General features: G+C 42.4%; 1 protein-coding gene across 2 annotated transcripts in view; it reads left to right on the forward strand.

Annotated features, from left to right (window-relative positions):
• KDM1A (lysine demethylase 1A) overlaps positions 1-24,626 on the forward strand; it is a 54,468-nt gene that overhangs the window by 25,024 nt on the left and 4,818 nt on the right. For both annotated transcript variants that reach the window (XM_083810165.1, XM_083810166.1), the window contains 10 exons: positions 1,979-2,121; positions 3,030-3,120; positions 4,116-4,250; positions 9,369-9,442; positions 10,745-10,856; positions 11,241-11,373; positions 12,117-12,304; positions 12,722-12,836; positions 19,361-19,488; positions 23,750-23,896. In XM_083810165.1, coding sequence (XP_083666291.1) covers positions 1,979-2,121; positions 3,030-3,120; positions 4,116-4,250; positions 9,369-9,442; positions 10,745-10,856; positions 11,241-11,373; positions 12,117-12,304; positions 12,722-12,836; positions 19,361-19,488; positions 23,750-23,896 — 1,266 coding nt within the window. The remainder of the gene's footprint in view (positions 1-1,978; positions 2,122-3,029; positions 3,121-4,115; positions 4,251-9,368; positions 9,443-10,744; positions 10,857-11,240; positions 11,374-12,116; positions 12,305-12,721; positions 12,837-19,360; positions 19,489-23,749; positions 23,897-24,626) is intronic.

The following is a 24,626-nucleotide window of genomic DNA, read 5'->3' on the forward strand; positions in this document are numbered from 1 at the left end:
TGTGTGCCTGGAAATGGTTTCCAGGATTAACTACTGGGTGCCTCTGTCTCACATTGTGATGACTCACTGTTTATATCTGATGGCCCCATGTGGCTTAGAGTTGGGTGGACCAGTTTCATTGTTTGTAGGCACATTTGGCTTCTCAGTGTTGGTGGTGGTGAACCTGTTTTGTACTTCTAAGCCCTTAGGTGGCACAGGTGTCTTCCATTTGGTGCCAAAAATCACCAGTTTCCATCCTTCGTCTTCAAAGTTTATGCTTACTTGAACAATGGGCACAACACTGTCAGGGTCTTTCATGCAGTTGGGGTCACAGGCTTTTCAAACAGTAACAGAGAAGATCCTGTTTACTTATATTTCTTTTTCCCTGAATACTGTGCAGCCTGCTTTCTTCCTCTGGTTAATCTTTCTGCTTGACAGCGTAGCTTCACCAAAATGGCACATCTTCTGCGGGACAGGACTATCTTTCCTTGCCTCAGAGAGAGGCCCCAGGCATTCCCTGCACTCAGGGACCTGGAGGGCTGCATCTGCCATCTGAAGCTCTGTCTGTGATGAAGTCTTCACCCTATCAGGCATAGCTCCTCTAACACTTGTGGGTGGAAGGGTCTGCACCATGTTACCACCATATCTGAAACTGCCACAGAGATATGTATTCAAATGTGGGCCCTGTTCTGCACAAGCTCCTGCATTTGTTGGCTGTTTCTGCACTTTTGTTGTTGCTGCTACTGTTTTTCCCTGAAATAAGTCCATTCTGGCTGTTCTACTTATCTCTTGAATTATAAAGAAATAACTAATCACTGCCAGCTGGTTGAATGCATGCAACAGTTCAGAAATAGCATTCTTGAACTGGGATTCACAATCTTAATTAGCTTTATTTCTGTCCTCTGTAATGTCTGGCTCCATGATCTTGTATACATCTGGCTCGCCTAAGTTGTCCCTAATTTGTTTTTTCCCTGCTATTGATCTCCCTTCACACACTCTGCTGCTAGGAAGAGAGACTTTGAAGGCCTGGGAGCAGAACTTTACCCATGATGACTGAGACAGAGAAAGTGAATACTTTAGTCTTCTCCATGTCCATTACCACAAGATTCCTACTAGGTTCAGCAGTAGGTCTTTGTAATCCTTGATACTTTCTTGTTTTTGCTGCTGCTATGTCTGAGCTCTTTTGCTTAACATCTCAGTTTTGACTGGCTCATTTCTGTTTTTTGTCATGCTATCTCTGCATGCTTGGGCAGTGATTCCTCATTCCTCACAGATGGCATGTGTTGTTAAAATAGATACTTAAGCTTGAACTTGGAAGATGGAGCTTTAAATGATCGTCACAATTACCATCAGTTTCTTGAAACTGGGGCTCTAATTTTAAGTTTCAGTTTCTTTTCAGGAGAGTTGCCCTATACCTCTTTATCCAGTAAGGATGTTATGAAAGGGACTGTTGCTGAACTCACCTTCCAATAAGAAAATCTTTGTGTGTCCATACATTGGTTTGATTTCATTATAGAACAGAAGTTGGTTATGGTCATCATTTGCCAGCTCTTCTTGTAGCTCTTTGGTCAGACATCCTGGCAAAGTGCTTTTATGTTGTACAGACATCAGTGTCTGACCATCTGAGAGAGCTAAGGGGATTAAATTTATTTTTATAAGTGCCGGTCTGAGCCACTTTTTTGTTACATTCTTGAAGGTTCACCCTAGTTAAGGACAAGTCATATGTTCGTACAGTGGTGCCCAGAAAAAATGTATCTGCACCCAGCCTTGCTCATTCCTCTGATTTGAGGAATGGTAACGTTTTGAATTTTAGGTATGAGGTGGTGTGAATTTAGACTGCACTAGAGAAAGTAATATATTATTGCTGTGGTTTCTGTTAAAATGTTCTCTGCTACTCCAGTGTCCTGTCTGAGACAGGCTGAGAGCTTTTGTGACCTATATTTTCTCTCCTTACTTGTGAATAGGTTATCACAAACAAACTTTCTTCTTTGACTTCTAGGTTCCAAAAGAGAAAGATGAAATGGTGGAGCAAGAATTCAATCGTCTGTTGGAAGCCACCTCCTATCTCAGTCATCAGCTGGATTTTAATGTTCTCAATAATAAGCCTGTCTCCCTAGGTCAGGCTCTGGAGGTTGTCATACAGTAAGTGACTTTGTTCTTCACAGTAGAATTTCCTATTTTACAGAGGATTATCCAAAAGAAATATGAAATAACTGTGACGCTACTAGCTGTTTGGCTGCTTCTAGGTTCTTGTTTACATGTTTCTTGTTTAAAGTAGCAAACATTTTTGTTAGAAAGCTTCCTGACAGTCACTGCTACAGTAACTGATAGTAGATAATTGACTTAATGTGCATTGGTGTACTTACTACCTACTTACTAGGCCTGGAGCCTCTTCCCTGTGAGGAAAGACTGAGACCTGGGTCTGTTCAGCCTTGAGAAGAGAAGACTGAGAGGGGATCTTATTAATGTTTACAAATATCTGAAGTGTGGGAAACGGAGGGATTTGGCCAACCTCTTTTCAGTGCTTTGTGGTTACAGGACAAGGGGCAATGGGCAAAAAATGAAGCACAGGAAGTTCCGCACCAACATGTGGAAGAACTTCTTCACAGTGAGGCTGACGGAGCACTGGAACAGGCTGCCCAGGGAGGTTGTGGAATCTCCTCCTCTGGAGATATTCAAGGCCTGTCTGGATGCCTACCTGGGCAACCTGCTCTAGGGAGCCCCTGCTTTGGTGGGGGGGTGGACCCAATGATCTCTTGAGGTCCCTTCCAACCCCTACAATTCTGTGATTCTGTGATACTCCAACTGAAAGGTTATGGCATTTATAATATGTTTTTTAATAACATCAGGCGACTTAAGGCTTGTGTTTTAGCCAGTCAAGTATCAGTTATTTACAGAAATTTTTATGAATTTTCAAGTTCCTGTACTAGTATTTACTTAAAATATCCTATATGCTTGTACGCATTACACCAATGAGTTTATAATAATGAGCTTTCTTAATACTGCTAGGATTTTATACTGAGCTGACTCTCACTTTTTGCCTATTATAGATTGCAGGAGAAACATGTGAAGGATGAGCAGATTGAACACTGGAAAAAAATTGTGAAAACACAGGAGGAATTGAAAGATCTTCTTAACAAGGTCAGGTTTTGTTCAGTGATGATGATTAGAACAGGAAGCTAGCTCTACCTTCCTCTAACGGTGGCAAAATGTTCCAAAACAAACCTGAACAATAAAAAACAGATGCTATTAATGCTGTTCTTAAAAATATCTGTTCATTTAAGGCCTGCCAGGAAGCACTGTTATGACAAAGGAGCACCAAAAACTTTTTAAATTCACGCTGCATTTCTAACCTTCAAAACTTTTTCTCTTCCCTTTCAGAAATAATTAGGGAAAGTACCTAACTTTTTACATAAAAGGGCAATAAGTACTGCAAAAAAATCTTCTAAAGGAATTCGTTTAAGTAGAGAGCTAATGTAAAAGTTCAGTAGTTTTCTCTTTGTTTGAGAGGATTTTGTCCCCATATGTGAAGTGGAGCATGTGTTTGAGCAGAAGACTGTAAAATGTCAATCTGGGAAAAGAAAGGGAGGAGACAGACATGATCAGTGTTGTGTCATAGCTTCCATTAGAGATGTTGATAATGACTAAGGCTCTTGGAGGGGAGGCAGGGGGAATAGTATTTTATAATGTTTCCTTTGCTCACCATTGGGAATAACTGTGAAAACACTTTGAAAGTTAAATGCTTGGAGGAGAGGATAATCAAATCTGTGATTTGTAGTGTAGAAACACTGTTTAGGCCATCTCTGGAGTCCTGCTTAGAATGTTTTTGGTTGTAGTAGGTAGGATCTTCTCCACGGAAGTTTCTCAAATGAAAGATGTCTGAGGACAGCTGATCTTATTTTTCATTTGCAAGGTGTTTTGTTAGAAGTCAGTGATGTTGGGTTTAAGCATGTTATTTTGAAGCTGGTTGTATCTATGTTGGCTTTGTGGAGGTAGAATTGCATATAGGTAACATCTGGAAATCTCTGGTATAATGGCATACTTTGAGATGAATATCCATTTTACACAGTAACTCATATGAAATCTACCTACTCTCCTTATTTTCTTTTTCCCTTTTCCTACTGCACCTTAAAAAGATGGTGAATTTAAAAGAGAAGATTAAAGAACTCCATCAGCAGTATAAGGAAGCATCAGAAGTGAAGCCACCTCGGGATATTACAGCAGAGTTCCTTGTGAAAAGTAAACACAGAGATCTGACTGCGCTTTGCAAGGTAAAGGACGATGTACATGCGACATTTAATCATAGAATCAGAGTCATAGAATATCCTGAGTTGGAAGGGACCCACAAGGATCACTGAGTCCAACTCTTGGCTCCACGCAGAATCACGCAGGAATCAAACCATATGTCAGAGAGCATTGTCCAAATACTTCTTGAACTCTGACAGTCTTGGTGCTGTGACCACTCCCTGGGGAGCCAGTGTTAGTGCCCAACCACCCTCTCAGTAAAGAACATTTTCCTATTTCCTAATAACCAGCCTGAACGTCCCCTGTCACAGCTCCATGCCATTCGTTCCCTTGAGTCCTATTGCTGGTCACCAGAGAGAAGAGATCAGCACCTGGCTCTCCACTTCCCCTTGTGAGGGAACCACAGGCTGCGTTGAGATCTGCCCTCAGTCTCCTCTCCTCTATGCTGAGCAAATCAAGTGATTTCATCCACTCCTCATACATCTTGCCCTCTAGACCCTTCATCTTGGTAGCCCTCCTTTGGATGCTCTGTCCAAAACTGCACACAGTACTCAAGGTGAGGCCACAACAGAGCAGAGCAGGACAATCCCTTCTCTTGACCTCCTAGCAATGCTGTGCCTGGTGCTCCCCAGGATACAGTTGGCCCTTTTGGCTGCCAGGGCATGCTGCTGACTCAGATTTCACTTGCCATCAAGCAGAACCCTCAGATTCCTTTCTGCAGGGCTGCTCTCCAGCCTCTTGTCCCCAAGTCTGCACGTATAGCCAGGGGTTGCCCCTTCCCAGGTGGAAAATCAGCACTTGCTCGTGTTAAAATTCATGAGGTTAGTGATTGCCTAGCCCTCTAACTTGTCAAAATCTCTCTGCAAGAGCTCTCTACCCTCAAGGGAGTCAACAGCTCCTCCTAATTTAATGTTGTCTGAACATTTAAGTCAGTGGTCTCTGAAGACTTCAGCAACCAACTAACATTATCCGATATAAATGCTCACTCAGATACAGCACTCTCAGAGAATGTAATAGGGCATAACTCTGGGTTATAATACTGATAATAAAGCTGTATTTAATATCTTAGTTACCTGTCCTTTGTGTTCTTGGTGGAGAGTATTAACATTTTGAAGGCTCAGGTTTATGTATCCACTGATGCTGGATCACATCAGAGAGCATTTAACATGTTGAAGGCTAAGTTTTAGGTCAGACTTGATTGTAAGTACTATTTGGTCCCACAATAGTCTGGAAATAAAATCTGTATTTGAAGAGAGATGCTCTTTCTCTAAGATGAAAAAGGTGGTTTCCTGAGTAAAAGTCTTCTCTCTATCCAAAGACTTTACACAGCTGTATCTTGACAAGCCAAGTGTGTGTGTGCCTTAAAAGGAAGCCCTAGAAACCCTTCTTTCTATGGTAAAGACACTCTGTTAACCTAGGTCAGATGGAATCAAAGATCTTTTTTCAGCTGCTACTTCATTAGAAAATTAAAAACCTTTACTTGGAGCCCAAATGTGTTTGGGCTATTCTATAGTCTTGTGGATATTTCTTTTCAAGTCTATTTCTTGTCAGCTAGAAGAGTATAGCAGATCTTTTTCAACTGGTAATACAATCCAGAGCATTTATCAATGTCACATGATGCACTGAAAAGTCAAAATGGCTTCAATGGGAAAGAAAATTCAGGTATTTACTGGGCTTTTAGTAAAGACCTCCCCCTTCTGTCCCTGGCCCACCCATGTCAATACAGAAAAGTACTAGTAAGTCTGTTGTTGTACAAGATTGGAATGTGTGTTTTTGTTTTCCCTTCTGGCTAGGCCCTGAATAAGTGGGGATCTAGGTTCTTATGCAGTGAAATTGAGAGAAGACTTCTACATTCCTTTGCAGTTCTTTCATGATTTAAAAAAAAAAGTGAGGAAAGTATTGGTTTTATAATCTGGAAAGAGAGCTCATTTTTTAAAACAAAGTAAGGTAGCACTAGTTTGTACTTCATCTGTAATCCCGATCAGTATGCATACAATGTGTGTATTGTCAAAACATACTTTTAATTACAAATAAGTACATCATTCCCCCCCGCCCCTTGCTCAGTTTCATGCTTTCTTAGTGTTGAGTAGCGTGTCAGCTACGTGAAAAGTAACAGAGTAAATAGCACCCTGTCCTGTTCTGAGAAAGTATACTTTAATTAGTGAATCTCATTAAATATACTCATCCTTCATTCGCTAAGTACTGGTTAGCTATTCTTTCATCTCGCTATCACCAGCAAAGCTTACTACTGCATTTTGGTACTTCAAGTCTGTGTGGAGTAACGTATCTAGATTGTGTGGCCATACACCATGGCTAGTAAGACTACATAAATCTAGGATGGAGTTTCTTGACCTTTTCTTTGCTGTCGTTAAATGACTTATACAATGCAAATATTTTAAAATAGGATTCATATCTTCTCCACATATGAATGAAAAGTTCTAGGCTTGTAAGTCAGCCATTCATCATGCTTCTTAAATGCTTGTTTTAGGCTGAGTGTAGTTTGTTCTTTCTCCTCTTAGCTAACAAAGGGAGATAAGATTTAAAAATTTAGCTGAGGAAAGTCAATTTTATAGTTGGATGTTGAGATTGTATAGCATAACAAGTAGATTAAAAACACCACAAGAAACTGGAAGCAAGTTCTTTTTATGCTTCTTTTAGCCTTCCCCTTCTTTTTGTTTTTAGGAAAACATTTTTCTTTAGTTCTGGGATGTGCAAAATGACCCTGGCAAAAAGGCTCTTAAGAGAACGAATGTGTTCAAAGTAGGGAGCAAATAAAAAAATCTTATTCCAGTAAGATTGCTTCTTTTGTTTCTTCCTTTTTATTATCAAAAGGGTGAAGCCAAATCCAACTCAAGGAATTTTAATACAAAAAAAAAACTGTAACCATTGGCTGTAATTATTTTTATATGTATTTTGAAGAAATGTTCTGATGCAGGAAACAAAACCTTATCCATGCAGTAGCTGAAATGTTTTGGATTTGGCTGTTGGATGTTCCACGTAGATGTTCAGAAATGATAACAAGCCAGGTGCTCCAGCCTTCTAATCATCTATGTGGTCCTCCTATGGACTCATTCTAATAGCTCCATGTCCTTCTTGTGCTGGGGGCCCCAAAGCTGAATGCAGTACTCCAAGTGGGGTCTCATGAGAGCAGAGGGGAAGAATCCCCTCCCTTACCCTACTGGCCACGCTTCTTTTGTTGCAGCCCAGGATACGGTTGGCTTTCTGGGCTGCAAGCACACGTCTGGCTCATGTTGAGCTTCTTTGTCCACCAACACCCCCAGGTCCTTTTCATCAGGACTGCTCTCAATCCATTGTCTGCCCAGCCTGGTTTTATGGTTAAGGTTGCCCTTATGCAGATGCAGGACCTTGCACTTGGCCTTGTTGAACTTCATGAGGTTTGCACCGGCCAACCTCTCAGGCCTGTCCAGGCCCCTCTGATGGCATCCCTTCCCTCCAGCATGTCAACTGCACAACACAGCTTGGTGTCATCAGCAATCTTGCTGAGGGTGTACTCAGTTTCACTGTCCATGTCACCAACAAAGATGTTAAACATCACCGGTCCTGGTACTGACCCCCCTGGGGAGTATCACTTGTTACTTATCTCCACTTGGACACTGAGCCATTGACCGCATCTCCATGAGTGTGACCATCCAGCTGATTCCTTACCCACTGATTGGTCCATCCATCAAATGCACATCTCTCCAATTTGGAGACGAGTGTGTTGTGCAGGACAGGTGTCAAATGTTTTACATATGTCCAGGTAGATGATGTCAGGTGATCTTCCCCTATCCACCAAGGCTGTAACCCCATCATAGAAGGCTACCAGATTTGTCAGGCATGATCTGCCCTTAGTGAAGCCACGTTGGCTGTCACCAACCACCTCCTTCGTTTCCATGTGCCTGAGCATAGTTTCCAGGATGATCTGTCCCAAGATCTTGTCAGGCACAGCAGTGAGACTGGCCTGTAGTTCTGCAGGTCTCTTCCTTTTGTCCCTTTTTAAAAAATGGGGGTTATGGTTCCCCTCTTCCAGTCAGTGGGAACTTCACCAGACTGCCATGACTTCTCAAATATGATGGATGAGATTAAGATAGGGAGATTGCTCAGCAGTTGCTGTGATGAGTAAAACAGTGTCAGGGAAGATGAATTCATTGCTAATTGATAAGAGTAGGGCAGTGAGAAGTAAAAACACATTCCCTGCACTCCACTTCTTCCCCAGCTCTGCCTGGACTCCTCTCCATGGGCTGCAGATCTGGCCTGGTAGTCTGCTCCATTGGGTTGCAGGTGGACAACCTGCTCCACCATGGTCCTCTCCACAGGCTGCAGGGAAATTTCTGCTGTGGCACCTGGAGCACCTTCTGCCCTCCTTCACTGACCATGGTGTCTGCAGGTCTGTTTCTTTCCACTTCTCATTCTTCTTTTCCAGATGCTGTTGTGCAGCAATTATGTCCTCATGTAAATATTCTCTCTGAGACACAGCCCGTGTCTCTCAGTGGCTCAGCTGTGGCCAGTGGCAGGTCCCTTTTGGAGCTGGCTGGACTGTCTCTTTAACATGCAGCACCTTGTGAAACTTCTCACAGAGGCCACCCCTGCAGCCCCTTGCAACCAAAACCTTGGCATGTAATCCCAATGCAGAAAGAAAATGATTTTATACAATTCTATTGTAGGTTTGTTTGTTTGATGGAATTCTGGAGGAAAATTTAACTAGATCATGTCTTTGCTTTTTGTAAGGTTACATCTGCCTTGGAAAACTCTACATTTAATATTAACTATAGTTTTTTAATAGAGAAATAAGAATAGAAATAATATTGTGTAGTACGAAAGAGCTCGCAGTACTGTAAGAACACTGAAAATTCTGGAACTATTATGGATCTTCATGTTCTTCAGATGTGAGCATGCTAAAATTTCAGGAATTTAAACACTACTTTTTTCTGCAGTGCAACGTAAGTTTCTGCATACGTGAACAGCAGAAGGGCAAAATAGGTGGATTAAATGTTGAAAAAATAAAGGACTTGATTTGGATTCCACTGAAGCCCATCAGTCTTCCACTTACGTCTCTTATAATTAATCCGGTTTGATGCTACATGATGTCTCTAAGTCCTTTTGAATATGAACTGATTTTAATGTTAGCTTTTAATCCTATTTAGGAGTATGATGAATTGTCAGAAACACAAGGAAAGCTGGAGGAGAAGCTACAAGAACTTGAAGCCAATCCACCAAGGTAAAGATATGAGCTATAAAAACGAATACTTACGAAAGCTGGAAGGTTTTTTGTTTGTTTTATTTCACAGTATATTAAAAAAAAGTCATGTTTTTCTTTTAATTATGGTACCTCGCACAAACATGAAGTATGAGTTCCCTCAGTTTTAGAACTTGTCTTTCTTGGTTGTAGAAGTCAGAATCATAGAATATCTTGAGTTGGAAGGGACCTACAAGGATCATCGAGTCCAGCTCCTGGCACCACACAGGTCTACCCAAAAATTCAGACCATATGACTAAGAGCACAGTCCAAATGCTTAAACTCCAACAGGCTAGGTGCCTGGGGAGCCTGTTTCAGTGCATGACAACCCTCTCAGTGAATAATCTTTTCCTGATACCCAGCCTGAACCTCCCCTGTTGCAGCTTGACACCATTCCCTTGGGTCCTATCACTGGTCACTAAAGAGAATATATTGGCGCCTGCCCCTCCAATCCCCTGTAGACCATGGTGAGGTCTCCCCTCAGACTCCTATTTTCCAGGTTAAACAGGCCAAGTGATCTCAGCTGCTTCTCATAAGTCTTCCCCTCTAGGCTCTTCACCATCTTAGTAGCCCTCCTCTGGATACTCTCCAACAGTTTCACATCCTTTTTGTACCGTGGTGCCCAGAACTGCACACAGTACTCGAGGTGGGGCTGCACCAGTGCAGAGTAGAGCGGGACAATTGCTTCCCAACTAGCAATGCTGTGCTTGATGCACCCCAGGATATGGTTGGCCCTCCTGGCTGCCAGGGCACGCTGCTGGCTCATGTTCAGCTGGCTGTCAGCCACAACCCCCAGATCACTCTCTGCAGGGTTGTTCTCCAGCATCTCATTGCCCAGTCTGTACACGTGACTCAGGCCAAAAGAGGGTGGTTCTTAGGATGTATTACAGCAGTAATCCTTGCTGTAACCAGTGTCTGATCTCAAGAAGCCTTTCAGATTTGAAATCCCTGTCAATGATAGCATACCTACTCTGCTTATTTTGGCATACTGTGGCAGATTATAAGGATGCACGTTGTTCTGTATGACTATACTACTTTTTTAGTCTTCTGTATTTATGCTACTTAAGACGTGATTTATTTAACAGTCTTTATTTCTGAAGTTATGTTTGTAGCTTCATTTAGCGTGTTATATATGAGTCCTTCTTTGAAAATGTGATTTTGCTGTTTTTTGTCATTTTTTAAAAATTTCTCTTCTAAGAAGGGACTGAAACAAGTTTTCAAAAACAGTGCATTTGCATTCTGCTCTGGCAAACTAAATGTCTTTTGTATTTTTTTTTTTTCCAGTGATGTCTATCTGTCTTCAAGAGACAGGCAAATACTTGACTGGCATTTTGCAAACCTAGAATTTGCTAATGCTACACCCCTCTCTACACTTTCACTGAAGCACTGGGACCAGGTAGCTAATTAATATATTTGTTCAGTGATATACTAAAAACTTATGCTGTATTTATTTCACTCTCATGGAAGTTCCTCTGCGTTAATGGTTCTAAACTCTTGAGTGGTATCTGCTTTTATGCAGATACTGTTCTCTTACATGGCTGTTATTTGCTGATAAAATTCCAGGAAGCTTTTTATTAGTGCTGAAACATTCTATAATAATGCTGTCTCCTGAAAGCTTCTGTACTTATTACTTGACTACTAAAATAAGTTTTCAAATTCATCAGACTTACCATTTGAAAGTTTTAATTGAAAACATTTTGCTACTATTCAGAGTTGCTGATTGTCTATTGAGTGATGTGATTTTGTTATAAATGCATGCTTTTATGCATCTTTGTTTCAGGATGATGACTTTGAATTCACAGGCAGTCACTTGACTGTGAGGAATGGATATTCCTGTGTGCCTGTAGCCTTAGCAGAAGGGTTGGATATTAAATTAAACACAGCGGTTCGACAGGTTCGCTATACAGCTTCAGGTACGTGAAACCACCTCTTGAAAGCCGCTCTGAGGAAGTATAATCATAGAAATTCAGTGCTTCTGGTTTGATCTTATAAAACCTTTCTATTGTATTTTAGGTTGGAAAAAGCCACATTTCTTGTTGCATTTAATTGTGTAGGAAGCTTCTAGGGATTAATAAATCTTTAATATTTTTTGCTTGTTTCTGTGGCTGCTTTGAATCCATCCTTTTTAGCTGGATTTACTGATACATAGGTTCACTTCGTTGGGATTGAAGATTTTGGGCTAAGAGGTCTTGGACTGCTTAAGGTACCACAGGCTCTGGTATTAGGAGTATAACTAAATATAAGATGGACTCAGATGAATGGAAGGAATACACCTTTTCATTGTTCTTCAGAACACTGGGCTCAAGAAACTGTCAGCTGGGAGAGTAACTCAGTGATAGGCTCGTTCTCTACTTGCTATTTAGTTACGCATATATTTAAATCTCATTTATTAGCCTAGATTAACCTTTAGCCTAGTGTGGCCATCCTTGGATGCATTGTAAATTCTGCTTTTTGGTATTCAGCGATGTGGCCAGTAAGATTTAGTTGCCTAGAAGCTACGTAAAGCTTGTGTAATGCTGTCTCTGTAACCTAAGTGTTTTGTGATCTGGATTTATTTTTATGGTAGTTCTTAAAAAATTTTTAAAATTCTATGTTGAGGCCTTTATAAGGCCTTTTACTACCCAGCCTATTAAATGACTTTCTCTCCTTTTTCCAGGCTGTGAAGTGATAGCTGTAAATACCCGATCTACTAGCCAGACTTTCATTTATAAATGTGATGCTGTGCTATGCACTCTTCCCTTGGGAGTATTGAAACAGCAGCCTCCAGCAGTACAGTTTGTGCCACCTCTTCCTGAGTGGAAAACTTCTGCAGTGCAGCGTATGGGATTTGGCAACCTCAACAAGGTCACTTGGTCATTGAGGGAACTGCGGGCAGACCAGGGCATGCAGCAGAAATGTTTATGGTGTATGAGAGGAAGGATGGATGAGAGGGAAGGATGTATCTTCCACTCCTGTTTGCTAGACTTTGATGCTGAAAATTATTGGAAGAACTGTAAAGGACTTCTCTGTATCCTATATAATTTGTAAGCAGTTAAAATTTGCAAGTAGGTTGACGTGGTACATATGTTGTAGCTTGCTAAACAGGTTATTAACTTATGAAACGTGGTAAAGGTGTACGTTTTTATGTATTAAGCATATGCAGTATATATTCTCCAGATTTTCCTTCCTTGACATTTCTAGTGATGCAAATCAGTTGATGTAATTGTCTTTATTTTTATTTTTTTCCCTGAGCTCATAAGTCTTTTGATTCTTTGTTTATAGGTTGTGTTGTGTTTTGACCGTGTCTTCTGGGATCCAAGTGTAAATTTGTTTGGTCATGTTGGTAGCACCACCGCAAGCAGAGGAGAACTTTTCCTGTTTTGGAACCTGTACAAAGGTAGCTCTGATGCATTTCTACTTTTGCCAGTGTCTTATTTGTATGGTTTCAGATCTAGAAAAGAGCAGTTCTTAAGATGTTGTTAGTGTTCACATATGGATATGATGAGAAGGTAATACTTCACAGAATCACAGGATAGTTTTTGTTTGAAAGGACCTTAAAGATCATACAATTCCAACCCCCCTGCTGTGGGCAGGGACAGCTTCTGCTAGACCAGGTTGCTCAAAGCCCCGTCCAACCTGGCCTTGAACACATCCAGGGATGGGTCATCCACAACTTCCCTGGGCAACCTGTTCCAGTGCCTCACTACCCTTATAGTAAAGAACTTCTTTCTGATGTGTAGTCCAAATCTGCTCTCTTTTCATTTAAAGCCATTACTCCTAGTTCTATCATTACACTCTTTGATGGAGTCGTCGTCGCAGCCCCCCTGCTTTGCTGTAGGCCTCCTTTTAGGTACTGGAAGGCTGCTGTAAGGTCTCCCTGGAGCCTCCTCTTCTCCAGGTTGAACAACCCCAACTCCCTCAGCCTGTTTTCATGTGAGAGGTGCTCCAGCCTCTTGATCATCTTTGTCACCTTCCTCTGGTCTCATTCTAATAGCTCCATGTTCTCCTTGGGCTGGGGGCCACAGAGCTGAATGCAGTACTTGAGACGTGGCCTCACCAGGGCTGAATACAGGGGGACAATCACTTCCTTAGTCCTGCTGTACACGCTATTCCTGATACTAGACGGGATGCTGTTGGCCTTCTTGGCTACATGAGCACGCTACTGGCTCATACTCAGCTGTCTCTTCACCAATAGCCCCAGGTCCCTTTCCAACTGGCAGCTTTCCAGCCACTCTTCCCCCAGCCAGTAACATTGAATAAGTGCGTGAAATGCAGGACCCAGCACTTGGCCTCATTGAACCTCATACAGTTGGCCTGGGCCCATTGGTCTAGCCTATCCAGATCCCTGTGCAGGGCCTACCTACCCTCAAACACTCGCTTCTAACTTGGTGTCGTCTGCAAACTTATCGAGGGTGCACTTGATCCCCTTGTCCAGATCATTGATGAAGTTATTGAAGACAACCGGCCCCAATACTGAACCCTGGGGTCACCACTAGTGACTGACCTCCATTCACCTCCTTAACTCCATTCACGATGACTCTTCAGGCCTAGCCACCCAGCCAGTTTTTAACCCAATGAAGAATATACCCTGTCCAAGCATTGAGCAGCCAGCTTCTTCAGGAGAATGCTGCGGGAAATGGTGTCAAAAGCCTTACTGAAGTCTAGAGAGCAGCCTTTCCCTTGCCTACTGAGTGCTTCACCTTGTTGTAGAAGGAGATCAGATTCAGAACATGCCTTTGATAAACCCATGCTGACTGGGCCTGATTGCCTGGTTGTCCTGTAAGTGTTGCATGATGGTCCTCAAGATAATCTTCTCCATGAGCTTCCCTGGCACGGAGTTGAGACTGACAGGCCTGTAGCTCCCCAGCGCCTCCTTCTGGCCCTTCTTGTAGATGGGCATCACACTTGCTAGCTGCCAGTCAACTGGGACCTCCCCTGATAGCAAGGGCTCTGCTGATAAATGATGGAAAGTGGCTTGGTGAGCACTTCTGCCACTTCCCTCACTACCCTCAGGTAGATCCCATCTAGCCCCATAGGCTTGCGTACATCTAAGTGGAGTAGCAGGTCTCCAACCATTTCCTTGTGGATTATGAGGGTTTCATTCTGCTCCCTGTCCTTATCTACCAGCTCACTGGTCTTAGTACCTAGGAAACAACTGGTCTTGTTGCTAAAGGCTGAGGCAAAGAAGGCATTAAGTATCTCGGCCTTTTCCTCATCTCTTGTCATTGTTTCCCCCCACATCCAATAAAAGATGAAGATTCTCCTTAGTCCTTCTTTATTTGTTTATCTATTTATAAAAACAGTTTTTGTCTTTGACAGTAATAACCAGATTGAGATCCAGTTGGGCTTTGGCCCTTCTATAATTTTTTCCCTGCATACCCTCACAACATCGTTATTGTCCTCCTAGTGGCACACTCCTTCTTGTAAAGGTCATAAACCCTCTTTTTCTTCCTGAGCTCCCTGTTTATCCAGGACTATGGGTCTTCTATGCCAACTCACTTTTTGGCATGCGGGGATGGCCTGCTCTGATGTCTTTAGGTTTACTTACTTGAAGAGTGTCCAGCCATCTTAGACTTCTTTGCACTTCAGGACTGCCTCCCAAGAGACTCTGCCAACCAGCAGACTTTGGCCTGTTAAGGAGGCTCTTCCAAAGTCAAAGGTGGCAAGCCTGCTCTGCTCCCTCCTCACCATCTTCTGAATCTAGAACTGCACCATTTCATGATGACTGCAGCCAGGGCTGTCCCTGAGTTTCACATTTCCCCCCAGCCCCTCGGTGAGAATGAGATCCAGCATAGCACCTCTCTTCATTGGCTCTTCTATCATTTAGATAAGGAAGTTGCTATCAGTGTATTTCAGGAACCTCCTGGATTGACTGTGCCCTGCCGTGCGGTGTTGTCTTTCCAACAGATACCGGTGTGGCTGAAGTCACCCATGAGAACCAGGGCTTGTAAATGTGAGGTTGCTTCTATCCGTCTATAGAGGGCCTCATCTACTTGATCTTCCTGATCAGGGGGGTAGCAGATCCCCACTACAATGTCACCTGTCCCTCTTCTGCCTCTTATCCTGACCCATAAACTCTCTGGCAGTTCCTCATCCATCTCCAGGCAGAGCTCCAGGCACTCCAGCTGCTCAGTGACAGAGAGGGTGATGCCCCCTCCTCACCTCCCCTGCCTGTTCTTTCTAAAGAGCCTGTATCCTTCTATCTTAACACTCCAGTCATAGGAGCCATCCCACCACATCTCTGTAGTGCCAATGAGGTCAGAGGCCTGCAGGCATGTGTATATCTCTTAACTTCTCTTGTTTATTTCCCATGGTACACGCACTAGGACTATGTGCACATGAGACTGTGAGGAGCAGGATGGATTGAGGTTCCCTTCCCCCGGCAACCCTAGTTTAAAGCCCTTTTCACCAGCCTGGCAAGCCTATGACAGAACATGCTCTTCCCCATCTCTGATAGGTGAACCCCAGCAGACCAGGTTTCTCAAAGGGAGTCCCATGGTGTAAGTAGCTGGAACCCCTGTCTGTGGCACCAGTCCTGCAACCATCTTGATTTGCCAGATCTGACTGGCTCTTTCAATCTTTCCCTACCTCTTTGACCTGTGCTTCTGAGTCCTTTACTGCTGCTCCTAGGGCTCTGTAATCTTTCTTGACACTCCTCAGACTGCTCCTGGCTGCATCACTGGTGTCCATGTGAAACAGCAGCAGCAGATAATAGTCCTTAGGCTTCATGAGGCGTAACAGTCTCTTGGTGACATCCCTGATACAAGCCCCTGGTAAGCAGCAGACTTCCCTCAAGAGTGGATGGGGTTGGCAGATGGGCATCTCTGTACCTCTCAGAAGAGTCTCCTACTAGTATCACCTGTCACCTTTTCTTAGTAGACTAATTATTACATGAGGAGCAGAGTGGGCTTCCTTACTCAGCTCAGCCTTCCCTTCAATGAGTCTTTCCTTTACAGCCTGCAGAGGGGTGTAGTGGTTCTGTAGGGGCATCTCAGGCTTTAGGGGAAGCCTCTCCCTCCTGCTGGTCATTGTGGTTACGAGTTCCCACTCTTTGGAGTTATTTGCCCCCCTCCTTTCTGTGAGAGCCGATGACGGAGTTTCGGGCTGTTTGGCCATAGGCTGTTGGTCCCCTGCAGTCTGTACTAGGAGGCAGCTTTTGAGTTCCTCATCAACCTCCCTGATACTGTGCAGCCTTGTCACTGACTCCTGCAGCTCAGCCACCTGCTGCAGGAGGTCCTCCACCTGTTTTCCTGTAGGGAAGACAAATGGAAGCAGAAAGCACCACTAACTTGTAAACAGTTGCCTGGTAAATTAGGGCAGAACATGGTTTGCCAGTGCTGTGAATTCCAGGCTATTTCTGTTAAATTGTATTACTTCCTGTCAGGTCAGGTGGCTGAAATGGGAAAAATCAATTACTCTTTCTTGTGGATAGGTAAGTGGTAGTTAACATGATTGCACTGCGAAATACTGTTGTAGAACTGACTGCGTTTGTGTAGGTATAGTCATTTATTTCTCTCATATTCTGAATTCTAGATTTCTGTAGCCATAGTGTTTTCGGCAGAGACTACTTAAACTGATAGAACAGATTAGAGAACACTTGTTAATCCAGAAACAAACAAAAAAAGGCATAGAAGGCTCACAGCACATACATTATTAGTTCTGTGGAAGTTCTTTAAAGGGCTTTTGTCAGGAGATCATTTGAGAAAGGTTTAAAGACTAGGTGGCTTTATGGCAGGAATGGAGAGAAACTCAGGTGAAATGATAGCATGAATTTGTGCTGCTGTTGGGTGACCTGCTGTAGCTTACTCAGGAATTCTTCTGATAGTTTAAGTCTAGTTCAGGTTATGACCTCTCAGAAGACATGTAGCCTCAGGAATTCCGTACACGTCCTGAATCAGATGGCCTCTTTTCTTGGTGCCCCTTTTCTCCAGCATGTTGTTGGATATGTTGTAAGTGCATATACACACTTTGAGATGGAGGAGAGCCTGGTACAAACATCCAGACAGTACAGATCAGTGAAACTCTGGGCAGAAATGGTCAATGTTTTCTGGAAGTGCAATGTTTTCTTGACTAGTATTTCAGTTTTTCTTGGGGACACGATGAAAAAGATGGGCACTTTCTCTTTCATAATCTCACAGTTACTCACTGATCTCAGGCTAAACCACGTTTTCTGCTTGATGTTTGCTGTCAAGGCTCATTGACTGCCATAAGGAGAAAACTTTTTCTGGAGCAGTGGCACATACTCATCATGCAAGAAGCTTTTCTGATCAACCCTTTGGTATTTTCAGCAGAATATTTACTGTTCTTCTGCTATAGCTTTCTACTTTTCTGTCACAGTTCTAAATTAATCCAGGTGACCTCATAGCAACATTTCAGATCTGGTTAAATGCTTACAAGATAGGATATTGTGCCTTACAGTTTCCTTAAAGACACAATTTTCATCAAAATATTTTTGAGTTGTCTGAATCCAAATTTTCATGAAAGAATTCACTGGAAGATGCATTTTCAGTATGTAGTTGTTACAGCAAGAAAATAACTGACTAAACTGCTGAAGAGGTCTGAGATCTCATGTCAGAAGTGGCAGTGTAGGAAAATCTTTACTGCTTAACTGGCAAAAACATTTCCCAAAGCCTGTGGATGATATGAAACCAGGTTTGTGGTTTTTTTCCTTCAATAGAGTTAATCTCTAAGATGAGCAATCCTACGTCTGTCTTGTCTAATGAACTGCTTCTAGTCCCCAGAGGTTCTGAGTTTTGAAGTGTCTTAATTGTAGCTTGATTAGTGCAATTTTCTTTGTAATAACAGCCTTACTAGTCTAATTTCTTCAGAGTTTCAAATGTTTTTGTTTCTAACCAGAAAATATTGGGTCTTCCAAACTGTATATCAGAACTAAACTTCTCCTTATGGAGGGGTAGCTTGATGGGAATGTGTACCAGGAGATCTCTGTAAGATCTCTGTATATACCAGGAGATGAGGAATTCACCAATCATTCTGGAAACCTGTACAAAAGTTAAAGCCATGTTTTTAGTAAGGACTTAACTTCACACTTCAATATGCTTGACATCTGTTTTTAGGTGTAGTATTTCCTTTGCTATACTTAGGAGAGTTTATAAGTGAGGAGAATGATCTGATGAGAACTGTGAGAGAGTTATTAACTGTGCTCATGTCTGTCATTTATTGTAAATGCATGTTTCTAGTTATTGGGTTGCTTTATTAGCTCTTTGATACTTCCTAAGATTTTCATTGAATTTTTGAATACCAAAAATGTAATCTTAGTCTTAACCATAGCAAGCCAGAGATGATAATAGCCTCATCTATTCATTTGCTTGTATATTCTGTAATTACATTAACTTCCTTCACCACAGCATCACATTGGCAGCCAAGTTACTTGATATCTGTCCTTTCTGACTTCTGAATTCTTCTCAAAATTGCTGCTTTTATGGATGTTGTGATGCTTTTCATAGTTTTGGCTCAATTGTGCATTGGAAATCTAAATAATTTTTGAGTGATCTACTTATCCTGAAAATTTCACTGCTGTGCTGATATTAATCATTGCTAAAGTTAATCATAGTTTTTCGGTTTTCTGTCAGATTGTTTGGTTGTTAAATCCTAGTGGAAATTTATGTAAAACTAGTGATGCTTTCCTAAAAGAAAATCCTTCTTTTGTCTTTCCTAATAAGTATGTTAATTTTTAATATATCAGTTGTCTTGATAATTCCAAATAGTACTGCAGTGTATATTCATTTATTTTCATCTCGATAAATTGACACAATGGGAGAAGACTGAGGACTGCTTCTGTTGGATTTGTTGTTGTTTTTTTAACCTAGTAACTTAGCTGCAGATAATCAGACTTGGCCGATGAAAATGTTATATTTCAATAATTCTTTTTTCTTCTCCCCCACCCCTGTCTTCCCTGATTAGCACCAATTTTATTGGCCTTAGTAGCAGGAGAAGCCGCAGGGATTATGGAAAATATCAGCGATGATGTCATTGTTGGACGGTGTCTCGCCATCCTCAAAGGCATATTTGGCAGCAGCGCTGTGCCACAGGTTAGTACAGGTAGTTTTCCTTCACTGGGATTTTTATATACTACATTAATATAAAAAGTACACAGTAACTTTAATATACCAATTGTTTTTGAGCATTTGGTCTGTCATAAGTTGGACTGCTTACATATGTGTTTTTCATGTAAGGAGTAGATTCCCTTCATTTTCTTTATTGTAGAATAATTGAATGTGACTTTATCATCAGAGGGCTGGAGCACCACTCCTACCAAGAAAGTCTGAGAGCTAGGGCTGTTCAGCCTATAGAAGAGAAGGCTCCGGTGTGACCTCGTTTCAACTTCTGGAGTGTGCCCAGAGAAGGGCTGTGAAGCTGGTGAAGGGTCTGGAACACAAGTCTTATGAGGAGTGTCTGAGGGAGCTGGGGTTATTTAGTCGGGAGAAGAGGAGGCTCAGGGGAGACATTGTTCTCTACCTGAAAGGAACTTGTGGGGAGCTGGGGGTCAGCCTCTTCTCACAAATAACTAGTGATAAGATGGTAATGGCCTCAAGTTGCGCCAAGGGAGGTTCAGGTTGGAAATTAAGAGACATTTCTTCTGCTTAGGCAGAGTGGTTAGGCATTGGAATGGGTTGCCCAGGGAGGTGGTGGAGTCACTGTCCCTCGGGGTGTTTAAGGAAAGGTTGGACGTGGTGTTTAGAGACATGGTTTAGTGGGTGATAGTGGTGGTAGGGGGATGGTTGGACCAGATGACCTAGCAGGTGTTTTCCAACTATAATGATTCTATGAGTCTGTAACTTTTCAGTACTTAAAGGGGACTTATAAAAAAGGTGGAGGGTGACTCTTCACTCAATCAGATAATGACAGGACAAGGGGGGATGATTTTAAACTAAAAGAGGGGAGGTTTAGATTAGATGCTAGGAGGAAATTCTTCAGACGGTGGTGAGGCACTGGAACAGTTTGCCCAGAGAGGCTGTGGATGCCCCATCCATGGAGGTGTTCAAGACCAGGTTGGATGAGGCCCTGAGTAATGTGATCTAGTGGGTGGCATACCTGCCCATGGCAGGGGGGTTGGAACTAGATGATCTTTGAGGTCTCTTCCAAGCCAAGCCATTCGATGATAATTCTATGATCCTCACCCTTTTACTGCTTTCTATATGGTCATCAAATCTTTCCAGCTAACTGTAAGTATGGATTCTTAGTGAATGAGTGGATCTCATAATTTGGAAATGCTCAGTCTGTTGATTTCTAAGTCTCAGACTGGAGAACACAAAACAGGAAAACTTCAGGCTTGCCTTCCAGATAAATCCACAGCTCCTTCTCTGAACCCTCTATTGACAATTTCACTTCTTAATGAGATTTTTCTGTGACAGGAACCAACAGTGAAGTGTTTCACGGCAGCTGCTTACTAGTAGGATTTTCAAATGGAAAAAAAAACCACTAACAGAGCATAGAAACATAGATTCTGCAGGGGATAAATACCAAGTTCAGAGACAAAGACATCTTCCATTGGACCAGGTTGCTCAAAGCCCATCCTGCCTGGCCTTGAACAATTCAAGGGATGATGCATTATCACAACTTCCCTGGGCAGCCTGTTCTTCACCACCCTCATAGTAAAGAACTTTCTAATATGTAATCTAAATCTACCCTCTTTTCATTTAAAGCCATTACCCCTAGTCCTATCACTGCACTCTGAAGAGGAGTCCCTCCCCAGCGTTGATGTAGGCCAGTTTTAGGTACCAGAAGGCCGCTGTAAGGTCTCCCCAGAGCCTTCTCTTCTCCAGGCTTTACAGCCCCAATTCCCTCAGCCTGTCTTCACGTGAGAGGTGCTCCAGCCCCTTGATAATCTTCATTGCCCTCCTCTGGACTTGTTCTAATGGCTTCATGCAGTTCCTCTGCTGGGAGCCCCAGAGCTGAGTGCAGTGTGGTCTCATGAGAGCAGAGGTAGGGGGCAATCTCCTCCCTTGCCCTGCTGGCCACGCTGCTTTTGATGCAGCCCAGGATACGGTTGGTTTTCTGGGCTGCAAGCACACGTGTCTGGCTCATGTTGAGTTATTCATCAACTAACACCCCCAAGTTCTTCTCCTCAGGGCTGCTCTGAATCCATTCTCTGCTCAGCCGGTATTCATGTTTGGGATTGCTCTGACCAAGATGCAGGACCTTGCACTTCACCTTGTCATCCACAAACTTGCTGAGGCTGCACTCCATCTCACTGTCCATGTCATTGACAAAGATGTTAAATAGTGCCAGTCCAAATACAGTCCCCTGAGGAGACCAGTGACAAGTGGGGTTCCATGCGTACATCAGTCTGACTGCAACTCTGAGTGTGACCATCCAGCCAACTCCTTATCCACTGAGTGGTCCGTCTCTCCAATTTAGAGACAAGCATGTTGTGCAGGATGGTATCAAATACTTGCACTTGTGTAAAACAGATGATGTCTGTTTCTCTTGCCTTGTCCACCAATGCTGTAACCCTGTTGTAGAAGGCCACCAATTTGTCAGGCACAATTTGCCCTTAGTGAAGCCATGTGGGCTGTTTTCCATGTACCTTAGCACAGTTTCCAGGAGAATCTATTTCATAATCTTGCCAGGCCTAGAATTGAGACTGACTGGTCTGTAGTTTCCCAGGTTAGTTTCCTCCAGCTATTCTTCATACGTGGGAACTTTTTCAACCTTGCTGTGCAGCTGAACTCTGCATGCTTCATGTCCACTGTAGAGTAGTAGTCTGGTTTTGTACCACCTCTATTGTAGTACGTATTTTATTCTCTAACTGTCCTTCTCCCTATTCATAGGGAATCCTACTTACAGGACTTGCTTGTCAGGATAAAAATAATAGTTGACTGGCTTAGCATTTGACTCATGCCCATACATGGGTGTGTGAACACGAACATCACAGTTGATGTTTGGCCTGCATGTCATCAGTCTCAGTACTGGGGAAGCAGTACTTCAGTATTTTCTTCCACAGCTGTCCGGCTTAGCCATACCTCCAGAACTTCCTCAGTGATGTAAAATTTGTCTTGTTTTATTCCCTGAAAGACTGCAGTGCTTCATGTGATCACCAGAGAAACACATGAAGTGCATCAAAGTTTTCTGTCAAAAATGCATGCAATAACATGCAGTGCCATCATAGTGGTCTCTTTTTGACAAGGAGGAAAATATGAAGTTCCTTTTATCAAGAAGCAGAGTCCATATGACGAGTCTGGCTCATCCGTCAATTTCCTACTGTTTGGATGAAAAAGTTCTGTGTTGAGGAATTTTTTTAGTGAAGTTGTCAGACATAGGGAAATGTGGTCTCAAACCCCTAGTTCTCCCCAGCACCGTAGAACAAGTCCACTCTGTCCTTTCCAGAGAATCAGCAAGAGGCATCGAATACAGTCCAGCTGAGGTCAGCCTCAGAAGGATTATCTTCAATTTCCATGGTCCTGGAGACCTCCCCAGTCATGGCACATTATGGTCCAAGTCTGCTGGCCTTTGGTTTCTGGATAGCACCCTTGCTAGATAGGAACTTTTCTCATCCTTTGTGGGAAGGTCTGGTCAAACAGAAACAGTTCCTTGAAAATCTTTGTGCAAGGAGGCAAGGTTCCTGTTTTGATGCTTGAATTTTTACAGTGTGTGATTCCTGTTAAAGCTCAGTTACGTAATTGAACAGAATCTGGATTATTTGAAGGTTCTGACCCTTTGCTCTTCGTGTTATGTTTGCAAGTTTATGAAGATATCCTGCTTTTTGTTGACTACTGTTACTACCTTAGGGGGATACTGTTTTGAGTCCTGGTTATGTTCACACTTGTATCTTTTGGTGGAATATATTTCATCCTGGCTATTACCATGGTAAACCAAATGGATTTGAGGAAAAACATTTTTGTGCAGATGCCCCTCATGCAGTCATTTTCCCAGATAATTTACGGACCTTGCACAGGCCTATGCCATATTTCAGTCAGGAGAGAGATTCAAGAGAGCTGTGGATGAAAGGAAGTAAATGAGTAGGAATTGTATATTGTACTTACGTTGATAATGAGAAGAAACAGAGCATAGAGTACACAGTATGCATGTACTGCTGACTACAAATTTTGAATGCCAGTGCAGAAGCCATTTGGAGCAGGTTCTGCTAATATATCTCAAAGTATTAAAGCTGCTGACACCAAAGACAAATTATTTACCTTAGTATGAGTTACCATGGAATATAAACGTGGAGTTCCGCTATTGACATTAGCTTATGGATGTTGTCTTTTATTTTTCAATTTGCATCTTTTATATTTTGCACTAACTGTAGAACCTGCAATGTGTCAACAACTGAAGTTTCTCTTCTCTCAGCCCAAAGAGACTGTGGTGTCCCGTTGGCGTGCTGACCCGTGGGCCCGGGGATCATATTCATATGTAGCAGCTGGATCTTCTGGAAATGACTATGACTTGATGGCTCAGCCGATTACTCCAGGACCGGCCATTCCAGGTGCTCCTCAGGTGGGAGATTTCTCAGTTCTTCATAGAAATACACCAGAATATGATGGTTTTGGTTTCTAAAGGTGAAGGCCAGAGGGAGAGGAACAGGAAGCAAAAAATCTCTACCAAATTGTGATCCAGCCCAAAATGAAGGCATAAGTCCTCTCCAGTTCCTTTGGAGAGGATGAAGTCTTGAAAGCAAAAGCAGAAGGATTTGTAGGACTTTGGCTTTATTAAGGTTGTTCTTATACTGATGCAAGTCTCTAATAAACATAGCTATTGGTAAAGTGATTCTCTGCAGAGTATAATATAAGAAATTGTTTTCCTCATCTTTTTTATGGCACTGTCAAATTGCTAATTTAAGTGAATTACTGAAGCTTCCTTTTGCTTGTATTGAACTAGAGTTCATGTCCCAGTGTCAGAAATCATCATCCATCTTAAACATACGTGTAAGTTTTTGGTTGTAGGATTGTATATACAACTCTGAAATGTTTTTAAGTATACAACTTAGGAGGCTAATCTCCTTATCTGCTTCTCAAAGTATTGTTTTTGAAGTAGAGTTCTATTATCTTTGTATCAAGGCAAAGATATTAGCAAGTAATAGGAAAGTATTTCCTCACATTATTTATCACGAACATGAAATGCTTTGTGAAATGAAAGGTGTATAAAGATTTTTGTGGTAATTTGTAGGATAGATTAAAATATTTTTAATAGACTATTTTGTACGCACTACTTTCATGTTACGGGGACT

Source organism: Anser anser, assembly GCF_964211835.1.
Source record: "Anser anser genome assembly, chromosome: 24".
Taxonomy (NCBI): Eukaryota; Metazoa; Chordata; class Aves; order Anseriformes; family Anatidae; genus Anser; species Anser anser.